Source organism: Podarcis liolepis (assembly GCF_965112155.1).
Source record: "Podarcis liolepis genome assembly, chromosome: 11".
Taxonomy (NCBI): domain Eukaryota; kingdom Metazoa; phylum Chordata; class Lepidosauria; order Squamata; family Lacertidae; genus Podarcis; species Podarcis liolepis.
Window position 1 is genome coordinate 7,764,676 of NC_139565.1, and position 20,336 is coordinate 7,785,011.

At 41.7% G+C, this 20,336-nt stretch overlaps 1 protein-coding gene and 1 long non-coding RNA gene across 5 annotated transcripts in view; one reads left to right on the forward strand and one right to left on the reverse strand.

Moving 5' to 3' along the window:
• LOC310688499 overlaps nt 1–11,029 on the forward strand; it is a 41,448-nt gene extending 30,419 nt beyond the window's left edge. For all 3 annotated transcript variants that reach the window (XR_014516963.1, XR_014516964.1, XR_014516965.1), the window contains one exon: nt 9,502–11,029. This is a non-coding gene — a long non-coding RNA (uncharacterized lncRNA). The remainder of the gene's footprint in view (nt 1–9,501) is intronic.
• The window catches only part of NFIL3 (nuclear factor, interleukin 3 regulated), a 23,625-nt gene continuing 3,289 nt past the window's right edge, over nt 1–20,336 (reverse strand). For both annotated transcript variants that reach the window (XM_083464959.1, XM_083464960.1), the window contains exon 2: nt 1–1,894. In XM_083464959.1, coding sequence (XP_083321085.1) covers nt 307–1,695 — 1,389 coding nt within the window. In that variant the 5' untranslated portion in view covers nt 1,696–1,894 and the 3' untranslated portion in view covers nt 1–306. The remainder of the gene's footprint in view (nt 1,895–20,336) is intronic.

Sequence of the window (20,336 nt, forward strand, 5' to 3'; positions counted from 1 at the left end):
TTCTGTGCTTGTCACCAATTGTTTATTGGAACTGGCAACTTTCACACTTTATAGTAACAGAACGACAGAAAAATAATGTTCACTATATACAGCCTTTGCACAGGCTACTTAACTATACACAAGGCATAGTGATCATGACAATTAGTCTTTATAGTCATCTGTGCACGAAAAGACACCATCAGACATCATGTGAACATTACAGTGAAATGACATCACAAGTCCAGTGAAAATTCAGCATAATACAAAACATATCAATCTACTGCAAATGACATCCTTTAAAACAATAAGCATTTATTCAGTAGTCATTTAGCCAGAGTCTGAAGCAGAGATGTGTTGTGTAGTTATAAGTCTTTTAAGTGAAGCAACCTCTGCGGACAGATTTGCTATGCCCTGCTTCAAATACAAGTTCTCTGTCTCGGACACTTTGTAGGAATTGTCTTTAATGTCAGCTGCTCCCGTTTTGCAGCCACTCTGATTTTTTTCAGTTAATTCCTTTTGATGGTGCCAGTGCTCTGGTTTCAGAGACCAGTCTTGAATATTAGTCACTTGGACAGAGAAAGGAGTGTGAGAAGTATGTACCAAATTTTGCACATTGTGCTTTTCGAGTTCAAAATGCCTTTTAGATGACATATCAATTGGTGATGTTAGTTTCTGGGTAGCATCATAGTCATTATCCAATGATTCCACTTTGATCTGCATGGCCTTAGCCTTAATTCTAAGCTTATGAGGCAGTGCAGAAGAGCTCACCTCTGGGACTTTAACTGTGGCATGATTGCTTTTAAGTTCAACAGGAGAGTGGATTGGGCCTTTAGGTACCTGCTGCTCATCTTCTCCATCTGATGACTTTCCAACAACACCGTCATCAGCCTCTGAAGTTCTTGGAGAATTACTAGAGGATCTGTTAACTTGCAACAGTGGAGGGGAATGTGAGTAGCCACTAAAGTTGCTCCCCATGAAATTTGGGTACATGGATGTTGTATAGGAGCCTCTTTCATCTCGTGAATCCCTTGCATAGTTTTCCAGTTCCATTGGCTCCTGCTTTATGAGCTGGAACTTATTTTCAGGATTTTTGCAATTATTTTGTATAGGGCTCACTTGAGCATGATCTACTGATGACACTTCAGACACATCGGATAAAGAGCTTTGTGGCGAGTGCTTAATGACAGATATACAACTGCTGCCCACCATTGGTGGTTCATGCTCATCAATGAAAGAGTTAATACTTGATTTGGCATTCTGATACTCCTGAAAATAAACAGCTGTTGAATTGCTGAGCTTCTGAACCTCTTGGGCATATGCAGAAGAGCTAATTAAACCAAACTTTAGCTTCAGTGAAAGTAACTCAGCTTTTAAAGTGGCATTTTCTTCTCCCAGTGCAATTAGTTTGTTCTCCAATACAAGGTCGTTTAGCCGCCGCTTTTCACGAGACCTTTTGGCAGCTTCATTATTTTTCCGCCGTTTTTCCCAATACATGGCATCTTTCTTTTCATCAGGAATGAATTCCCGCTTTCTCCGGCATGCTGAAGACTTGTTTTTTGCAATGCCTCCTTCACTGAGTAGCATTTCATCGCCAGTAGCTAGGTCATCAGATACATCTCCTAATGTAGAACTAAGTGCCATAATTTTGTCCACATTGCTACTTGTATCAGCGGGTGCCTGTTCTGTTTTAATGGACTGCATTTTTCTCAGCTGCATCAGAAGCAATTTTTAGTAGGTGTGCAAATAGTAACAGGATAAATTAATCTTCTAGGACTTCTTGAACCGTAACAACTGGATAAATACAGTAATTTTAAATCCATAAGCATTCTCCCATTTGTTCCATCATCTCAAGCATCATGTCGTCTTGGTAAAAATTGCTTCTGGGTAGGTTCAGCCTACAATCTTCGGAAAACACCTGTGGCATACAAAAGAATAATAATAATGATTAGTTTCTTGATTTTACAGTCTTTAAAATGTATGTGTGAATATTATTCAAAGTATCTTTTAGTTATTCATTCAGGAAAGAAAGCTCAAGTCATAAATCACTGAATGGCTTTACCATATTGGGCATATCTTAATAAACAGATAAACAGGTATATAGTACTTGCATACCTTAAAAGAATTAAGATAATGTTAATGGGAAATTATATAAGCTCTAACCACATTCACTTGTAGTGACTTATTACTATTAATTAATTATACATTTAATATCTTGTCTTTCTTCCTCTCCTTCCTTGGGGGTTTTTAAGCAGAGGTTGGGTGGCCATCTGTCATGGATGCTTTAGCTGGGATTCCTGCATTACAGGGGTGGACTAGATGACTCTTGGGTCCCTTCCAACTCTAAGATTCTATGATTCCACCTTGGTATACTTTCCCAGGCTATCTCCCACCCAGGCATTGATCAGACCTAGACCAACTTAGCTTCAGCAAGTAGATTTTTTTACTGCTGTGGAAAACACCTCATGCCATACCACAAACTGGAATGTGTAACTATGACTCACTTGAATTTAATCTGTATTGTTTACTCTTTCTCATTTTCCATCCAAAAGAATAGCGACATACGGATTACTGATACATAGGTCAGTATAGCCTAGCTATATTTTCCTTGCCTGACTTTCATATCACCTTTGGGCCAGAGGAGTGGTGGGATGGGACAGATTTTCACTCAGAAGCAGCTATAATTAACTCATAGAAGCCAGCTCTTTGTGCAATCTATGGGCCTAACAACATGTAACATCAATGACATGGTTAGCTATCATATTTTGGGTTGCTTAAAAATTAAAAACTCACAAGGTGTGGAGCAGCAATTGTTATCTGCAGCACCACAGTGCACGGGAAGGCAAGAGGAGGAAGGAATAGCTAAGACCACAGTAGCACCTCCAACCGTTGAGCATATAATTAATAGGCGAGACGTAAGGAAGACAAGGGACACAGGTGGCGCTGTGGGTTAAACCACAGAGCCTAGGACTTGCCGATCAGAAGGTCGGCGGTTCGAATCCCCGCAACGGGGTGAGCTCCTGTTGCCCGGTCCCTGCTCCTGCCAACCTAGCAGTTCAAAAGCATGTCAAAGTGCAAGTAGATAAATAGGTATCGCTCCGATGGGAAGGTAAACGGCGTTTCCATGCGCTGCTCTGGTTCGCCAGAAGCGGCTTAGTCATGCTGGCCACATGACCCGGAAGCTGTACGCCGGCTCCCTCGGCCAATAAAACAAGATGAGCGCCGCAACCCCAGAGTCAGTCACGACTGGACCTAATGGTCAGGGGGTCCCTTTACCTTTACCTTTACAGAAGACAGCATACTAATAATCACTATGAATTCCAGAAAATCCTTTCTGTTTTGCAGATTTTAGTAAGTCACTTTCCCTGCTATGCTCCCCTACTGTAATTCGTATGATTCTGAAATTACTTCACTTTTCACTGGAAAACTTTAAATGGATTGCTGGTGACTGATTCTGCCCCGTATGGGTCTGTAACATCAATACACATCAAAGTTCCTAACAAGTGAGCAAGAGTGCATAGCTGGGCTAGCAGGAGTCACTTTGCTTGTCATCATTTCCATGAATACAGTCATCGTGGTCCCCTGCCAAGAGTCAGAAAGAAGGCTTTGCTTTTTATAAGTTTCAGCTGTTAATTCTGCAGTCTGCATAACAAAGGGTATGATCTTCTCCTGTGCGGGTGTTGTACCTGAGTGTGGAAGGCATGGGCATAGCCAAGGGGGGCTGGGGGGCAGCTGCCCCCCCCAAATAACCAATCGAAATAAATGCAAATCTGAGGTTCTGCCCTCCCTAACAAAAGCCTGCCCCCCAACAAAATTTGTGGCTACGTCCCATGGTGGAAGGTACAACAGAGTTCAGATTTCTCCACCTTCACCATAAGCATACACAGCCATTTGCTGTGTGGTAAGAGCTGTGGGCATATGTTTTGCAGATTCATTCTCTGGTGGGGCTGGAAAAAACTCCTGTCTAATCTCTGGAGAGGCACTGCCAGTCAGAGTAGAGTCTACTCAGCTATATGCATTAATGCTCTGACTTGGTATAAAAGCAGTTTCCAGTGTTTCTAGAAAACCTTTTTGTGCCTCCAATATCCTTGTTGAGCCAGTTTCCTTCATTCAGTCAACTCCACATTACTTGGCAAAGTCCTTTTAATATGTAATGCTATCCCATTTCTGTATGGAATTGCATTCTACTCTGATGTTTTCCATTGAACAATGAACTAATATTGGGTTTGATCCCACAGTCTCTCTCCTAGAGTGGAAGATGAGCTCTTTTCATTTGTAGAGGGAATCAAAATCTAGCAGAGGCTCTCTGCTGGAAGAAGGAGAGAGAGTTGATTCCCTCCCTGGGACCCAAGGAAAAGCTCCCAGGGTGATGGAATCCCACAATCCTCCGGGGCAGTTTTACAGGGGTCTGCATTGGGATGGATCAACAGAAATACCTCTCTGCTCCCTTTCTCCAGCATGAGTGGAACTCCAGTGATCACACTCGTTACAAAGGTATTAAATACAAAGGATGGAGGAAGGAAGAAGGAAAAAGGCTAAAAACTGCACAAGTAAGACTTCTGTCCTAGGTATTTTACACAAGTTCAGGGAATCTAAAATATTAAATAAGTCAGTATGCTAGATGGAGTACTATTTTCTGTTCCTTTTTTTATTTGTCCAAATTTATGTTCCGCTCTCCTAAATAAATGCTATTTTTGTTAGTTCTTTCTTTTGTGGTCAGTGTACAAGAGCTGCTTTGAAACTTTGGTTGCTTTGAAAGATTGTACTGGTGACAGAGGAAAGTTAAATATCAGTTTGGAAAGCCGTGTACATTTTTTAAAAGTATGCAGAGAACTATATCAAGTTTGATGCCCGCATGAAACCTAATTTACCAGGTCTCATTCACAAGCTAAAAGTGTGCTTCATATTAATTTATCAAATTAATTCATATCAGAATGGCTGGTGTCAGTTATGCAGAGCAGGCTCAAGTGAAGCTTTTTTACCAGATGGTGGTGGTGGTGATAAACCATTGATTTTATTTTATTTTTAAGCCTGCTTCCTTGATCTGAAAACACTGCTGTAGCAATTTACAGCTACAGTAACTTAAGAGATCTTTCTAAAGATAGGCATTATAAATTATTTACATAGTACTTTTATAGCTAAGACATGCAACATCAGCAAAAAAATTCCTAGGAAGACATCTCCCAATTTGTCCACCAACATCATTTTAAAAAGGAAAAACATTAAATCTTGTTGGTATTGCAAGGATGTTATAATGGCAGTGCAACTGCTAAGTCAGAGCAAATATTTCAAAATGAATTGTCAAAGTCTGAAGTGGCTTGAAGTCCTTTTTTAATGCATCCCTATATAAACTATGTAATAATTATTCTCATTTTCAAATTAAATTCTGAGGTAGGTTCTGCAATATATCAAAGACCACTCATGAGTTTGTGGTCAACCTTAGATTTGAAGCCTAGGTTCTCAAATCCACATCCAAAACACTATTAAAGGGGACCACCCTTTTCTGGTATTGTAACCACATAATACTTCTATATTTGGTAACTTTAAAAGCTCCTATTTCAATGTTTCTATTCTCAGTTTCACCAGATGGAGCAACATTCGAGGCATAAATAATCTCATCTGCAATTCATACCAAAGGGAAATGAATGCAATGTATTAACTCAGGTTGGCTCACTCAATAAATGACAAGACTGTTAAGTAATTAGTGAAACAATATTCGTCTAACAACAACGTTTGACATTGTGTCCAAATGACAAAAGTTATTCTAACGCAGGTTTTTCCATACCTAAAAATCTACTCAAAATGGGAATAAATATATAAACTATTAGTCAAGGAAAACAGTCTAAGGATGCAACAGAATATGAAGCAGGCCAAAGTAGTCTCTCCCCTTCCTGCAGGGTGTTTTTGCCATTGGTGCACTACAGCTCTGCACTAAACCACTGGGTCTCTTAGGCTTGCCGATTGGAAGGTCACCGGTTCGAATCCTCGTGACAGAGTGAACTCCCGTTGCTCTGTCCCACCTCCTGCCAACCTAGCAGTTCAGAAATAAATAGGTACCAGTGTGGCGGAAGGTAAACAGCATTTCCATGCACTCTGGCTTATGTCACGGTGTCTCGTTGTGCCAGAAGTGGTTTACATCATGCTGGCCACATGACCCGGAAAGCTGTCTGTGGACAAACGCCGGCTCCCTCGGCCTGAAAGCGAGATGAGCGTCGCAAGCCCATAGTCACCTTTGATTGGACTTGACTGTCCAGGGGTCCTTTACCTTTTTACCTTTACAGCTGTACCAAATGCATTGACATGCCAATCCCTCTAATTGAAGGCCCTTCCACAGTACATATTACAGGATCCAACAGCTTGGCACTACCTTAGGACTCTGGCATGCAACTGTTTGCAAGGAACAGGAGCAACTCTGCTCATAGAGGTATGGGAATGGCAGACTCTTGAGTTACTTAAAGTGAAATGTTACTTAAAGTGAAATTCTCCCCAGCGCCAGCCTCCAAACCAGGTCGAGGAACAGCGGGATGGCGGCGCTGCGCCTCCCCGCAGTCCCCCGAGCTTGTGGGGCTGACCGATGTCTGCCCGAAGCGCGGGGCGCTCTGCTTCAGTGCACCCCGCACTCTGTGCAGCAGGCTGCTATCTGCAGCGTAGGGAGCCCTGCGGGAACTCCCGCGGGCTCCCCAGGCTTGCTGATAGCTTCCTGAAGCCTGGAGAGCGAGAGGGGTCGGTGCACACCGACCCCTCTCACTCTCCAAGCTTCAGCGGAAGCCTGTATTCGCCCCATAGGACGCACACACATTTCCCCTTCATTTTTGGAGGGGGAAAAGTGCGTCCTATAGGGCGAAAAATACGGTACTCTAACTGCCATGGCATCCAGCATAATGTCCCCTTGAAGCCCCAAGGATGTGGGGGTCCAGCTAGCATGTCCGTTGAGGTTATTAGACTGAAGCAATGTGTGGAATATCTAGTAATTATAAGGGGAACTCAAGCATTATCATTATGGTGATACAGAAACCAATGGTCCACACTGTTTTGTAGATTTAGGCTTTACATTGCATTCTTTATTTCAAAGAGAGGGGTTTTCTTTTGTTCCCCTGGACCTTCACCCAAAAATAATTGAAAGAAAGGTGAGGTGCGATTTCCTTCCTCAATGAGAAAAGTATTCTTGAGGCTAACACGGTTTAAATTTCTGATAACAAAACTAATATTTACACTAGCCACAGAGCTTAAGTGGTTTTGTTTCTCACACAATGCCTTTTAAAAGGGTCCCTATTCTATATGACATGCTAATGGTAAATCCACCAAACACAGGCAAAGCTACAATAGCCTTATCAATAGCTCCCTTGAACAGTTTGTTAAGCCAGCATTTATCCAAATGGAAAAGACAAAGCCTTATTTGTTAGTCACGCTATGTGTGTGAGTCAAAATTTCATCTGACAATAGGATCAAAATGCTTTTAATAAAAACAAGCTAATTTTACTTTGGCTATTTCTTATAATTTCTCTGGAAAGTATTAGTATGTACGGTCATGACTCCTACTGTATTTCAAATTCAGCCCTTTCCCCCAATGATTAATCTTGCAACTATTTTATCACTCACTCCCTCAAAAAAAAAGGCGGGGGGGGGGGGGAGTCTAAAACCAACTTTGAATGCTGCCTTACATTAGTCACTCTTGAAATTTCAGGTGCTTTTATAAACACTTTGAAAGTTGTTTTGTAGCATGTTGTGTGCCAATGAAACAATACACAGCACTGTCTGCTTCATTATACAATTGTAACCACAGATTTATACTACTAATGTCTATTTTTTTAATATGGCAATGGCCTGATTGTGACTCGATAAGTATTTGAGTAGGGGCCTGGTTCGATCTCAGGAGGGGGATGCCAAAGAGCTGTAAAAGGATTGGCCTTTGGGAACCAACTATGCTCTCTTTTGCAACAATATAGTTGCAGCTTATCAACATCCCAGCTTTGAATATGTCAAAACCTCTCTTGTCCTCCCTGCTTCCACCACAAGCACAATTAGACTGTAATCCTATACTCGCTTATCTTAAAATAAGCCTCATTGAACCCAGTGGGGCTTACCTCTGAGTATAGGATTGCTATTATGTATTATTTTCACTTGAATCGGTTGTGGGAAGGATCAGATTATTATTATTATATAACACTTGGAGTAAAAGAAAATAGAAGTGACTTCCCAAGACCAACGCTGATAAATACCCAAGCAGTAAGAAAGTTTCTAATGGATTCTATTGACGGAGCTGACCTTGCAGTCTTTACTAATTCCTGCACAACACACAAAATTTTCACTTCTAAAGAGCAAAACAGAGATCTGGTTCTAAGCATGTGAACAGTTTCAATTAACATCAAAGGAGCTAACAAAGTTGTTTTAGTTGGCTATTCTTCAGTTCCAAGCTCCACACTTTATAGGGCAGAAGTCACACCATTTTAGAGACTCTAAAATGAGTTGGTACAGTTGGTAGAGCATGGAGACTCTTAATCTCAGGGTTGTAGGTTTGAGCGCCACACTGGGCAAAAAGATTTCTGTATGGCAGGAAGTAGGACTTGGTGAACCTCGTAGTCCCTTCCAACTCTTCGATTCTATTCTATCCCTTTAAACTGAGCTGATGACTTAGCTGCACTACTTTTGGGAAACATTTTTTATTGCTCTTCAGCCTTCTAACATCAGGTGTTAACATTTTCTCAAGAATAAGTGCCTTGTAAAGTGCTGTTTATATTTCAAGTCAGAGTTACAACCATTATCATGACAGTACCTCAGGACCCATTTTAAATCAACAAAATTAAATTTCCATTGTTCCTGTGTTCAAGACAATTACAGTCGTACCTTGGAAGTCAAACAGCTTAGTTCCCGAACGTTTTGGCTCCCGAACATTGCAAACCTGGAAGTCACTGTTCCGGTTTGCAAACTGTAATTGGAACCTGAATGTCCAATGGGGCTTCCGCAGCTTCCAATTGGCTGCAGGAGCTTCCTGCAGCTAATCAGAAGCCGTGCCTTGGTTTTCGAAAGTTTTGAAGTCGAAAGGATTCCATTTGGCTTCCAAAGTACGACTGTATTATCTCAGCTGGCTGAACTGAGAGTGTTATCACCTATTTTGACTATTCACACTGAACACAAATTCAGGTTTGCAGAACATCTCAGCCTCAGTTGCCCATCTGTAAAATAGAACTAAAGTTGCCATCACAGGGCTATTAGGATGAGGGACTCAATAAGACGGCTTAATAAGTAGACTTATAAGCTTTTTCATTCTTACCGACTCCATCATTCTAATAACCCTGTAGATGAGCTATTCTAAAAAAAAAAAAAAAGGCTATTAAGGCAGCCCTGTTCAGGGAAGTTTTTCATGTGTGACGTTTTAGTGTATTTTTGGTCTCTGTGGAAGCCACCCAGAATGGCTGGGAAAACCCAGCCAGATGAGCGGGGTACAAATAATAAATTATATTATTATTATTATTATTACTATGCAAGTGATAACATTATCATTAATATGATTTCTACACTTTTCAGAAAAAGGAGAAACACCGCCATTCCTATTTTTCAGATAAACAGAGAGAAAAAGCTGAGTACACTGCTTTAGAAGTGAGATTGCAAGCCGAGCAAAGAAATGTGGATAAGAGAATTATCATGCCTAATATGGAAGTGGGGACAAAAGCTGGAACAGAGATACAACCAGCTATTAACAAGATAAACTCTATGTAACCAAAAGACTACTTGCTAGGGAAGCCTGGTGCAACAGGTCTGTAACTTTAAGTTAAATTGTACAGAATTTAGACTTTGAAGTGGCCACATTGGAAATGCAATGTTTTATGTTACATCGCAGAGTTTCATTTTGTTATTGGAAGGCATACAAATGCAGCCATCATTTTATGATTGAGGGCTAAGCCACACTTCCATTTGCCCGTGCTTTCTAGGCAGATTGAGGTTTGTATAAATTCAGCAGTAAACAGCGGGTTTTCCCAGAGAAAGAGACAGGAGAAAATAAAAACCATTGGAGCCATCCCTAGTAAGCATGGGACAAATGGAAGTTTGGGTGAGCCCGGAGTCCCTGATTTTATAAGGTCCTTTGCTGCTGAGGTTACACCACTCTCACGTCAAAAGGTGTCAGAAGTGTTCAGAGGTTATAGGGTCAGCATATAATTAAATTGTAGGTCAGTAACACACATATGCAAGAGATTTCTTCTCCATACAAGCTATGAAAATAAAAGAGGAAAACCTTAGAAGAAAATGTCATCTACTTAATATGCGTTAGAAAATCACATTCACAAAAGAATTCTCAAGCATATGAGCTACATGCAGTGCTGCAATATTTCTGTTTCTCCCAGAGGAAAAACTGGAAAGTGATGTAAAACTGGAAAGTGATGTAACTGAATGAGTAGTACAGTTATTGTTTGTTCTGATAATTACAAATTAATTAATAACAAATATACTTTCCAAAGATAAATCACACAAATTATCACAATTTTCAGATCAGGATTGACTTAAAAGGCAGTTTTCACATCACTTACATTATATTGTTTCAAAGAATGCAATGGAACAACTGTTGTGTAATTTTCTCTCTCTCTCTCTCTCTCTCTCTCTCACACACACACACACACACACAGAGAGAGAGAGAGAGAGAGAGAGAGAATTGAATTTTTCTCATTTTATTTCCCTATGGTTATTTGGCATTTTTTCACTCATAAAATAGTTTGGGTTCTTTCTAATGAAAGTTCCTCTTTGTTGTTTTTTCTCCTTGAGAGCAGGTGAAAGGATAATGGAATTTTAAAGCTGATCCTCAAATAAAGTTTCTATTCTATTTAAAACAAATGGCTCACTTCTGGCTTAGCTTTGTATATTTCCATCTGCTCAAAAGGCTATCCTTAGCACAATGCCTCAGCTACTGATCTCATAGTTCCAGTTGATTTCTATGGTGTTTGTGTGGAAGCAGAACCTGGTGGATTAATTAGTGTACTCTCAGATGACCGCATTGAGGTCACTGATGCCACTGATTTAATACAAATTTAATAAATAATAAAAGAACGATAAGACTTGCAAATCTAAGGACCTGTCTTTTTGCTTTAACACATTTACATCCCTTCTAAATAGCACTACTGTGTACCATATGTTTAATTTAAGTAGGCCAAGAAACTCTATTGACTTCAACAAGTCATACAAAACTACATCAAGAATTGCAGCTCTCAGAATTTCATTTGGGTAACTTAAAATGCAAATATATGCTGGGCAATTCCACAGCTTTCCAGTTAATCCATTGGGCTAATCCATAGAAAGTTAAAAATACAAATGGTGGATCAGATTGATTCATTGTTGACTGCAAGTGAAATCTACGTGATAAGGAGTTAAGACAGGAGCAATCAGACTTACTGATCACAAATTCTACTGTCCAAAGGCCAACTCTATAGCTTGTTGTGAGATGGGACCACTTGATTGTCATGTAACTAAAAATCTCACATAACACCGCTCTTTACAAATTCGCAGACTTATTTTGTGCTAATAGTCACTCATTTCCATCAATGGATATAACTGGCGCTGTACAGTGGTACCTCGGGTTACATACACTTCAGGTTACATACGCTTCAGGTTACAGACTCCACTAACCAAGAAAATTACTTCGGGTTAAGAACTTTGCTTCAGGATGAGAACAGAAATTGTGCTCTGGCAGCATGGCGGCAGCAGGAGGCCCCATTAGCTAAAGTGGTGCTTCAGGTTAAGAACAGTTTCAGGTTAAGAATGGACCTCTGGAACGAATTAAGTACTTAACCCGAGGTACCACTGTATTTCATAATATAATCCTCTCCCAAGTCAGGGGTTGTCAAAAGGACCATTTCCCAGAGCAAAGGTCTCTTACATAATACGCTAAACATTAATTCAGTGCTAATTTGGGCAAAGAACAATGAAAGTACAGTTTGGGCAGTCCAACTTCTCATGCCAAGTGGGCCACAAGAGTACTTTGACACCGAACCCATGGGCCGCACACTGCCTTGTGCAGGGGGTTGGGGAGCGAAACAGGGTCCTAGAGCCCTGCCATCTCCTCCCCAAAGCTGAGGAAACACTAGCTTGGCTTTGGGAAGAAGACAGGAGGCCCCCAAAGTCAAACACCTTCCTTACCCAGCTTTGGGAAGGCAGAATAAGGGCTGCAGGGGGGGGGGTGCCAAAGGCTGCCCAATTGATTGATTGTTCATTCATTCATTCATTCATTGAACTTATATACTGCCCTATACCTGGAGGTCTCAGGGCAGTTCACAGAAAAGAGCACAATATATAAAATCAGAATAAAAACAATAACCCAATAACACCCCCCCTAAAAAAAGAGCTGCATTTTAAAAGGGTATAGGATGTTGATCGGGACAACCAAAGGCCTGGTTAAAATTTTTACCTGGCACCTAAAGGTGTGTAATGAAGGCACCAGGCGAACTTCCCTGGGGAGAACATTCCACAGACAGGGAGCCACCGCAGAGAAGGCCCCATCCTCGTGTTGCCACCCTCCAGACCTCTCGAGGAGGAAGCACATGAAGGAGGGCCTCAGAAGACTATTATTGCAAATTTTCTAAATAAAAATAAAATGTAATTTCTATTGCTTCTTACTTAGAATCATAGAATCATAGAGTTGGATGGGACCCTAAGGATCTTCCAGTCCAAACCCATTAGAAAGCAGGAATATGCAGCTGTCCTATACAGTGGTACCTCAGGTTACATACGCTTCAGGTTACAGACTCCGCTAACCCAGAAATAGTACCTTGGGTTAAGAACTTTGCTTCAGGATGGGAACAGGAATCGTGCTCCGGCGGCAGCAGGAGGCCCCATTAGCTAAAGTGGTGCTTCAGGTTAAGAACTGTTTCAGGTTAAGAACGGACCTCCGGAACGAATTAAGTACTTAATCCGAGGTACCACTGTATGAGTATCAAACCTGCAACCTTGGTGTTATCCACACCATAGCTTTCGGCTACCAGTGTTGATTAAAGTAGCAAGTTTTTCGCTTGATAAATTTGTGACGTTCAAACTAAAAGTATTAATGGTTTAAAATCATTTGAAGCTTCACCTGAAGACCCATGGGGTTTCTCTCACACAAAAGTCTGTGCACCTGATAGCAAGGTCATCAAGAAGAATCTGTAAGCTGATGAGTCAGATCTGTTGCTTAATGTTTTTTTATGCAACAGCCCTCAACAAAACATTTCATTGTTCAGGTTATTGCATCACTGTGATGTTATAATAACCGTAGATTAGGAAAAAAATAATTGCAACAAGGCAGCCATCTGGGGAAAAAGAACGTCATTACATAAATGAAGTTTGCACAACCTTTAGCAAAGGGAGCCCAGTTTAGAATAAGCGAAAGATAAAAGCGCAGCAGTGATTGATTTCCTGCAGAGATTACGCATGCATGGCTAACACTGTTTTCCTTCACCGGGGAAGATAAACTGCAAGAATCCTGAGTAAGCTCACATTGTTTATGGGAGCCTGTGAGATTTTTAACAGCTCTCCAACCGTTGCCTTAAAACACACACACACGTAACCAAGATCTTAAAACATACTAATTCTAGAAAACTGGACAGTATGAAGACTAGTTAGCAATCCCTGAAATAATAGGTGGAAATTAAAAATAGAAAGAAACCTGTTACCGTATTTTTCGCCCCATAGGACGCACTTTTTCCCCTCCAAAAATGAAGGGGAAATGTGTGTGCGTCCTATGGGGCGAATGCAGGCTTTCGCTGAAGCCTGGAGAGCGAGAGGCATCGGTGCGCACCGACCCCTCTCACTCTCCAGGCTTCAGGAAGCTATCCGCAAGCCTTGCAGCCCCGGCGAGTGTCCGCAAGCCTTGCGCGCCCGGCAGGTCCCGCCGAGTGCGCGAGGCTTGGGGCGGCAGCCTGTCACCCGAAGCACGGGGAGCCCTCCGGAGGGTGCCCCGTGCTTCGGGCAGGTGTGCTCAAGGCTTGGGGCGGCAGCGGGTGGGGGGAATAATTTTTTTTATTCATTTCCCCCCCAAAAAACGAGGTGCGTCCTATGGGCCGGTGTGCCCTATAGGACGGAAAATACGGTAATACATTGGTGTAATACATGCTGGCACGCTGTGGATATTAATATATCATTAATCTAGACCCTCTTTTCCTTCACTTTCCCTGATATTCCATGTATTTTGGGGTTGGGGGCATACAAGAATGCATAAAATTGCACACAGTGGGAAAGTAACACCAGTCTCAAGCTCCAGGGTAGTTCTGAAGCCAAAGAACCTGCCCATGTCACCTTGGGCAACTTTGGACCCAAGTTACTTTGAATTTAGAGGCAAGCTGAATGTCTCTGAAGCATAGCCTGATAATAATAATAATAATAATAATAATAATAATAATAATAATAATAATAATAATATTTATACCCCGCCCCCCCCCCAGCCAAGGCCAGGCTCAGGGCGGCTAACAAGCAATAATAAGAACAAGTTGAATAATTACAACTTAAAACAAAATTAAAATACAACATTAAAATATTGAAACATTAAAATGCCTCATTAAAATGCCTCATCTCAGGAGGAGAAGGAAAGGAAAAAAGAGAGGGAGGGAGGGAATCAAATTGGCTCCAAGCCAAAGGCCAGGCGGAACAACTCTGTCTTACAGGCCCTGCGGAAAGAAATCAGATCCTGCAGGGCCCTGGTCTCATGAGGCAGAGCGTTCCACCAGGCCAGAGCCAGTGTTGAAAAGGCCCTGGCTCTGGTTGAGGCTAATCTAGCTTCCTTAGGGCCCGGGACCTCTAGGGTGTTGCTATTCATGGACCTTGTGCTTGGTCCAAAGCAAATGCACAGCCTTAGTAACTGGTAGCATAAAGGATCAGTATCATTCCTGAGAGCCAGCATTGGCCAATTGATTTCAGGCCCATATTTCCACACCCCCCCCCATCTGAATCATGCTCCGAGGGTAGCCTTGGGCAAATCATTATTTCTCAGCCTCAGTTTCAGACACGATCAAAATTTGATGTTTGTGGCAATAAAATGAGGTGAAACCTTACATAACGAGAACTCTGCATGATTTGAATAAATTTCCTCGCAATACTATTTAAATCTTGGAGCCAAAGTCTATAAACCCTATTCAGGATTACATACACACATGCAAAGTGCTGGCCAGTTGTTGTTTTAGTACATACGGAAAGGGCACCAATTAAAGTTCTGGTTAATATTGATCAATAAACCTGTGTGTGCTGCTGGGCTCAGAATAAAGATTTCCAGGGATGCCTAGACCTAGAGCATCTCGTATGCCTGAAGAAAGTTCCTTAGTTAATCTGTAGCTAATCTCTGAGGCTTCTGTATAAAAAGTCAAGGGTGTATTTAACAAACAATCCTGAAGCTTGTTTGTGATCCATTTTGTCCTGAATAAATAATTACAGGAGGAAAATTAAAGTTAAAATGTAACTGAAATTGTTTCAAAAACATTGACACAATTACAGCTACAGTGAATGAGAATACTCAGCAAATCCTCAAAACGTATGTGGTGCACACCACATATTATTAAATCAAGTACATAAATTATGACATGGCTTGAGGAAAATTCAATAGTCAAGTAAATCAGTAGTTATCAGAATATATAGCATCGGAGCTAGTATTAAGCAAATTTAATCTGCTTTAAGACTTTATCTGCCATTTCCTTGAATTGTTTTCTTATTTGCTGTTTACCAGCCTAATACAGTATAAGGAAGTGTGGTATACAAGTGTGTTAAATAAATAAATTAGCAAGGGCACAAGTTGTTTTAATTCATTTAATTTGTTTTTTGTAAGTCACTTGGGAGTTTCATTTGGGGGTAGGGAGGGACTAACAAATATAACAACCAAATAAATCCACTGAGTATTTGAATGTTCTCAGCATATGTATCACTCAAAAAAAATTAAAAATCAGTCTACTCTGATTTCATAACACTCATACCTCGTGTTGCGTTCCGCTCTTGTTACGGACTTTCAGCTTAAGAACGCAGCAAACCCGGAAGTGTTTACTTCCGGGTTTGCCACATGCGCAAAAGCGATTGTGCTTCGTGCAGAAGCGCTCGATCACGCCACGCACATGCGCAGAAGAGGTGCTCTAGTTGTGGACTTTTCGGGGTGCGAACTGCACTCTGAAACGGATTAAGTCCGCAACTAGAGGTACCACTGTATTTCCAGCAACTGATGGAAACAATTAAAACCTGCAACTTGAAAACAATTGAAATCTAAGAATTTTTGACCTAAGTAAATTTTGATTTGTCCTTCTGCTGCATTCATACACTATGGCATGCTGGCAAATTTTGGGAGTATGAACAATACAATTCATGTTTACTCAGAAATGAATGCTATTGAGTTCAATGGGGTTTACCGCCTTGCAGGACATCTTCAGGAGAAGAAAAGGCTAAGAAGTAAAAACCCACACAAATCTGGAGTGGAGTTCCTAAGACAGTTGGAGAGTGTCTTGTATGCCTCCTTCCAGCAGCTCCTGCAGCCAAGCTGATGTCAAATATATTGCTTTGCTTTCCTTTGGACCACAACGGTGAGGCCAAGAAGGTCTTCTCATCCAGACAGCCCAGGACCTCTATACACACTGCCCAGACTTGCATGGGAGGCAGTAGTTACAAGTTATCAGTCTCTGCAGCCACAGCATGCACTGTGATTCTCCATAGGTCTGACCTCACCTTCTGCCCTGGAGGCACATTCCATTGTCTCTCAAGACAGATGTATGCCAACAACAACAGCTAGGTGAAATGACTACAGGATTGTAGCTTGCTTATTCCACTGACCTAGCACTCTGGAGCCATTTAATCAATTATATGATGCACTAAGTATTGTGTTATTTAATCTTACCACAGCACTGCATGCGTAAATGTAAATATGTTGGGTGAGGACGTTTTAGAAGCCTATTGCCCATCATGGTTCTCTGCCTACACATGTATTATCTTTCAAGAGATGCACATGAGGCAACCCACATTTTTTCTTTTAAAAAAATGCTTTGTCTACTAAGGAAGTTTGGTAATAAGGAAACACAGTTATATGGCTCTGCGTTTATGTTCATTGCGTGCTCCGAACTCACCTGAGTACACGTTTATGAATGTCTGGTCAAAGGGAATCTAGCCAGGCCTACAGTGAATTTGCCATTGGGTTATTTTGCTACCTTGTGATGAATTTCCAAAGGGGAAATCTATCAATCTTTTGTTTTAATCTATGATTCCAATATCTATAAACTAACTGAATTTTTTAAAATATATATTCTCAAAAGTTACCCTTAGCCAGCTGGGTTGTGACCATTAGGAAAAGGTATGAAATCATGGCAATGTAAGGGACTAAAATTTAAGGCTCCTGAAGAGTAGGTAATTCTGGGTGGTGAGGTGCAGCATCTTCCTCTAAGCATGCAAATAGCTTTAGAGTACAGTGGTACCTCGGGTTACATACACTTCAGGTTACATACGCTTCAGGTTACACACTCCACTAACCCAGAAATAGTGCTTCAGGTTAAGAACTTTGCTTCAGGATAAGAACAGAAATTGGGCTCCTGCGGCGTGGTGGCAGCGGGAGGCCCCATTAGCTAAAGTGGTGCTTCAGGTTAAGAACAGTTTCAGGTTAAGAACGGACCTCCAGAACGAATTAAGTACTTAACCCGAGTTACCATTGTACATCTATACTATGAGTAATCCTTGCTACAATGGGTACAAAAGCTGAGTGTTGGGGCAGGAATGAGCAATGAACAAAAGCGTTAACAGTGGCAAGGCAGGAAGTGAGTGGCATCACCAAGATCCTCTGTTATCTCACAGACCATTGTGGAGGCTTCTATAGGGATGAGATGGTTGTGTGTATCTATTCCATGGCAATGCAGAGCTGGGAGAAAAGTCGTGATGCACCTTCTCCAGACTAATGGTGACTCCAGCCAAATTGATCGTGGTACACAGGATTATTATCCTTGGCCTTGAGACCACCGTCCAAGCATGCTGTTGCTTCAATCCTTAGGTTTTCCAACTCTTTGATTAGTATGCCTGTATGTTACACGTGTTTCTCAACTTCTGAAATGTCCCACTGACAGATTACATCAAGCTCTCTATGTGCAGAAATACGGGTACCCATTTTAAAAATAACATGAAAATGTGGCCATAGTCATGCGACATAGTCATCTTTTCTCTCTCGTCGCTCTAAAAGGTTGGAAAAATTAGCCCTAAAGGTTTAGCGAAAAATACATGCTTTTAAATAGCAACACATTAACATTTGTTTCAATGTCATTATTTGGGTGCCTGACTCAGAACTACAGCCTTCAGATTGGCACCAATACAATGAAGTCAGCACTGAAGCTGCCTACTCAGTTTCAGCAAGCTTTGGATCAGCCCAGAGACATAATGGCAAAGCATTTGAAGTCAAGACTTCCTAAACTTCTTTGCAAGGTTGTCAGCACTGCCAGATTTCTGTGCAATGAGGGGGGTGGGTGTTAAACTGCCAGGAATTCTTACAACAAAAACGGCGCATCGGACGATAGAAGGGGGAAATAACCCAAACATTTCTAATCCTTATAATGGGTGAAAATACAGACTTAAAATGATAGGTAAAGTAAATATATATATATAAGTGCAATGCTGCTGGAGTTTTTCTTAACTATATACACTTGTGTGGTAATAGCTACAAAGGTTAATAACACCTGTAACACAACACCTGAGGTCATCCATCACGGCTTGGCTGTATAACATTTACCACTGGAATTATTCTCTGATCATAAGATGCTCCTCATTCTAAGTCATACCATCTATACTGGCTGGAAGCGTCTCTCCAGATTATCAGACAAGCGGCTCTCCACAGATGCCCTGCCACTGTATTGCAGCCCTTCATTTCTTCCTTCCACCAGTAGAATACAGTTGTTTTGAAATCATGGAAATGCTTTGACTTGGGCAACACACATAACTAAACTAACTGCTGCCATACTTAGTCCCCAGTCCTTTAGGGCCTAACCCCCAGGATTTGCCTGGTCCTCGGCACACTAAGGCTGTGTATACGCTAAACATTAAAGTTGAAGCACATTGCTTCTCTCAAAGGATTCTGGGCACTGTAGTTCACCCCTTACCAGGTTACAATTCCTGGCAACTCTTAAACTACAGTGTATGGCTGGGCAATGTATCGATGCATCGTCCAAAATCTGTTTGGAGTCCACATTGTGGTAACAGCTTCATAATATTTGGCATGGAGATATCTTGTGAATAGCAATGTGTGTGTGTGTGTGTGCGCGCTATGTAAAAAAATGCAATGTGAGAAAAAGCGTGAAGCCGGTCTTCGCTTCTCTGATTCCTGCCACCCCTGTTGCTCTGTGCAAAATAACAGTTGCAACACAATGTTAAAGGTAAGTAAAAATGTATCCGTTTTAGACTCCTAAGTAGTAGCAGTTGCCCAGACATTGCCCCATTCACCACTACAAAGTTCCATCCTTTGTTGAGACATCATGATATATCGGTACATCCAATAAACAGCTGGTGATAAATCACGATGTTGAAAACTGGACATTGCTCAGCCCTACTACAGTGTCCAACATGCTTTGAGAGAAAGTGTGCGTTTTAAAGGTGAAGTATGCAGACAACCTTCATGACCTGGGAGTAAGTTCTACTCAACACAAGTACCATGCATAGGGCAGGAATTACCTCTGAGTAAAAATGCACTAAAGTGTGCCGGCAAAGCTTGTTTTCCTGGCAGCAGTTAGCAATAATTACTTTATAGCTACTGTAAAAAAACAAAACCCAGCAGCACTCTTGAATATGCAGGGAAATTACCAAACTAATAACACCATTGGCAACAGTAGTTAAATCCTATTCTTTCTGGAAATGCCACCTGCAGTATCCCCTCCCCTCCTCACTTTTTTTTTGAGGGGGGGGGGTAAGAATCTGCCAATGGATATGAGCCTCATCACACATCCCTATTGTTTTAACAAGTAATTATTCCACCTCCAGTAAGCACCCCTTACAGGAATTAATGCTGCCCCCATAACAATGACCTGGTTAAGAAGTCTGAATTGTGGGAAATCTCCGAGGAAAGCTTGGGCCAAGGAAAGGGGAAGGGGGGCTGGGTTTTTTTGTGTTTTTACTTAGAAGCCACTGTGCTATAGGGGAGCTAACACAGGCATCCTTTATACACACGATGAGGTGTTTGGGACTTTTCCACAGAGTTTACATGAAAGGTAATGAGCGCGCGCGCAAACGCCCATACGCTTTTGCGCAAGAGCAAAAAATCTGGAGAGAAAACTCGCCAGCTAATTGCGCCCAAGGAGGGGCGGCATTCCGGGCTGCCCAAGGAGGCGCAAAAGCGGACGGGGTCGCCGTCAAACACGCGCGCGCCCAACCTTCGCTCTGTTTCGGGAGGAAACGTGAGAGCTGCCAGCTCCGTT